A 1333-nucleotide genomic window follows, 5' to 3' on the forward strand; every position below is an offset into this window, starting at 1 on the left:
AAAGTACATGGAGGGCACACACCGTGCTTACTGCAACGGAGGCAAAAGAACAAAGTTTGGTTAGTGTGCACCAACCGACAACAATTGCGAAGGGCAATAAGGTGTTTCTTCTTTCGGAAAGCTTTCTTTGGTCGTATTCATACGGGAAATTTTATTGCGACGGATTGGACCTTAAACTGGTTGTGGGTACTGTCACGAATTCTACGGGCGGCGAGCCGAGTAAACGGATTGAATGGGGTGCGCCCAAATTGCTGTTAAGCGTGAACATTTCCGCTACTTCTTACGAAAGTAAATTTGAGAGATTTTTTCCTTCTGGTGGCTCAGGTGTTCTGATGAACAATGGCACGCTCGTGTTTCCCGTGGTTGCGTTTGATGATAATGACGATTATTCCATGATTATTTATTCGACGGACGACGGCGCAAACTGGATGCTTTCGAATGGAACGTCTCCTGCGAAATGCTCTAACTCCCGCGTCACCGAATGGGAGGGATCACTTCTCATGATTGTTGATTGCGAGGACGGCCAGAGGGTTTACGAGTCGCGTGACATGGGGACAACGTGGACGGGGACCATCGGGACACTCCCAGGCGTGTGGACCAAGTCAAAATCGGCAGCCATTTTGGATCGGAGCTTTTATGTGGAAGCCCTCATCACCGCGACCATTGAGGGCAGGAAGGTCATACTGTACACTCAGCGAGGGAACGCCTTGGGGAACGGAACAGAAGGAGCGCTCTATCTTTGGGTCACGGACAGTATCCGCTCGTTTTGTGTTGGACCGGTTGCCATGAGGGATGATATGAATTGGTTGTTCACCAGCAACCTGCTGCACTCGGATGGCAATCTGCATCTTTTACAGCAGAGGGAAAACGATAAAGGCAGTGTCATGTCGCTTTCTCGTCTGACGGGAGAACTGAGCACAACCAAGTCCGTCCTCAGTACTTGGGCAAAAAAGGACGCCTTCTTCTCCAGCGTTTCTATACCCACGGCGGGTCTGGTGGCAGTATTGTCCGATACGGCCAGCAATGGCACGTGGAACGACGAGTACCTTTGCCTGAATGCGACGGTGACGCCTAATGCAAAGAAGGTCAGATATGGATTTCAATTGACGGAGCCTAGCTCCAGGGTATCATGGTCCGTGAACACTCGGGTTAATAATGTGCGTCATGTATCCTTGAGCCACAACTTCACACTTGTGGCGTTGGTGACCATCGAAGAGACTCCGAGTGGGAACACACCTCTACTGACTGCGACGTTGGCGGACACTAATTCCAATCATACCATGGGACTGTCGTATACGGCGGATAAGACGTGGGGGACGGGGCTCAAAGGCAA

At 50.8% G+C, this 1333-nt stretch overlaps 1 protein-coding gene across 1 annotated transcript, besides 1 other annotated feature; it reads left to right on the forward strand.

Annotated features, from left to right (window-relative positions):
• On the forward strand, positions 1-1333 carry Tc00.1047053432995.9 (trans-sialidase, putative; the record flags this gene model as incomplete). Its single annotated transcript, XM_797169.1, has 1 exon — positions 1-1333. A coding segment is annotated over one exon (1333 nt), but the record flags the coding sequence as incomplete, so codon positions are not given.
• Positions 1-1333: a sequence feature (areas not merged during assembly with more than two copies in the genome that could not be assigned to a particular haplotype).

The sequence above is a fragment of the Trypanosoma cruzi genome, genomic scaffold (assembly GCF_000209065.1).
Source record: "Trypanosoma cruzi strain CL Brener 1047053517165 genomic scaffold, whole genome shotgun sequence".
NCBI classification, from domain to species: Eukaryota; Euglenozoa; class Kinetoplastea; order Trypanosomatida; family Trypanosomatidae; genus Trypanosoma; species Trypanosoma cruzi.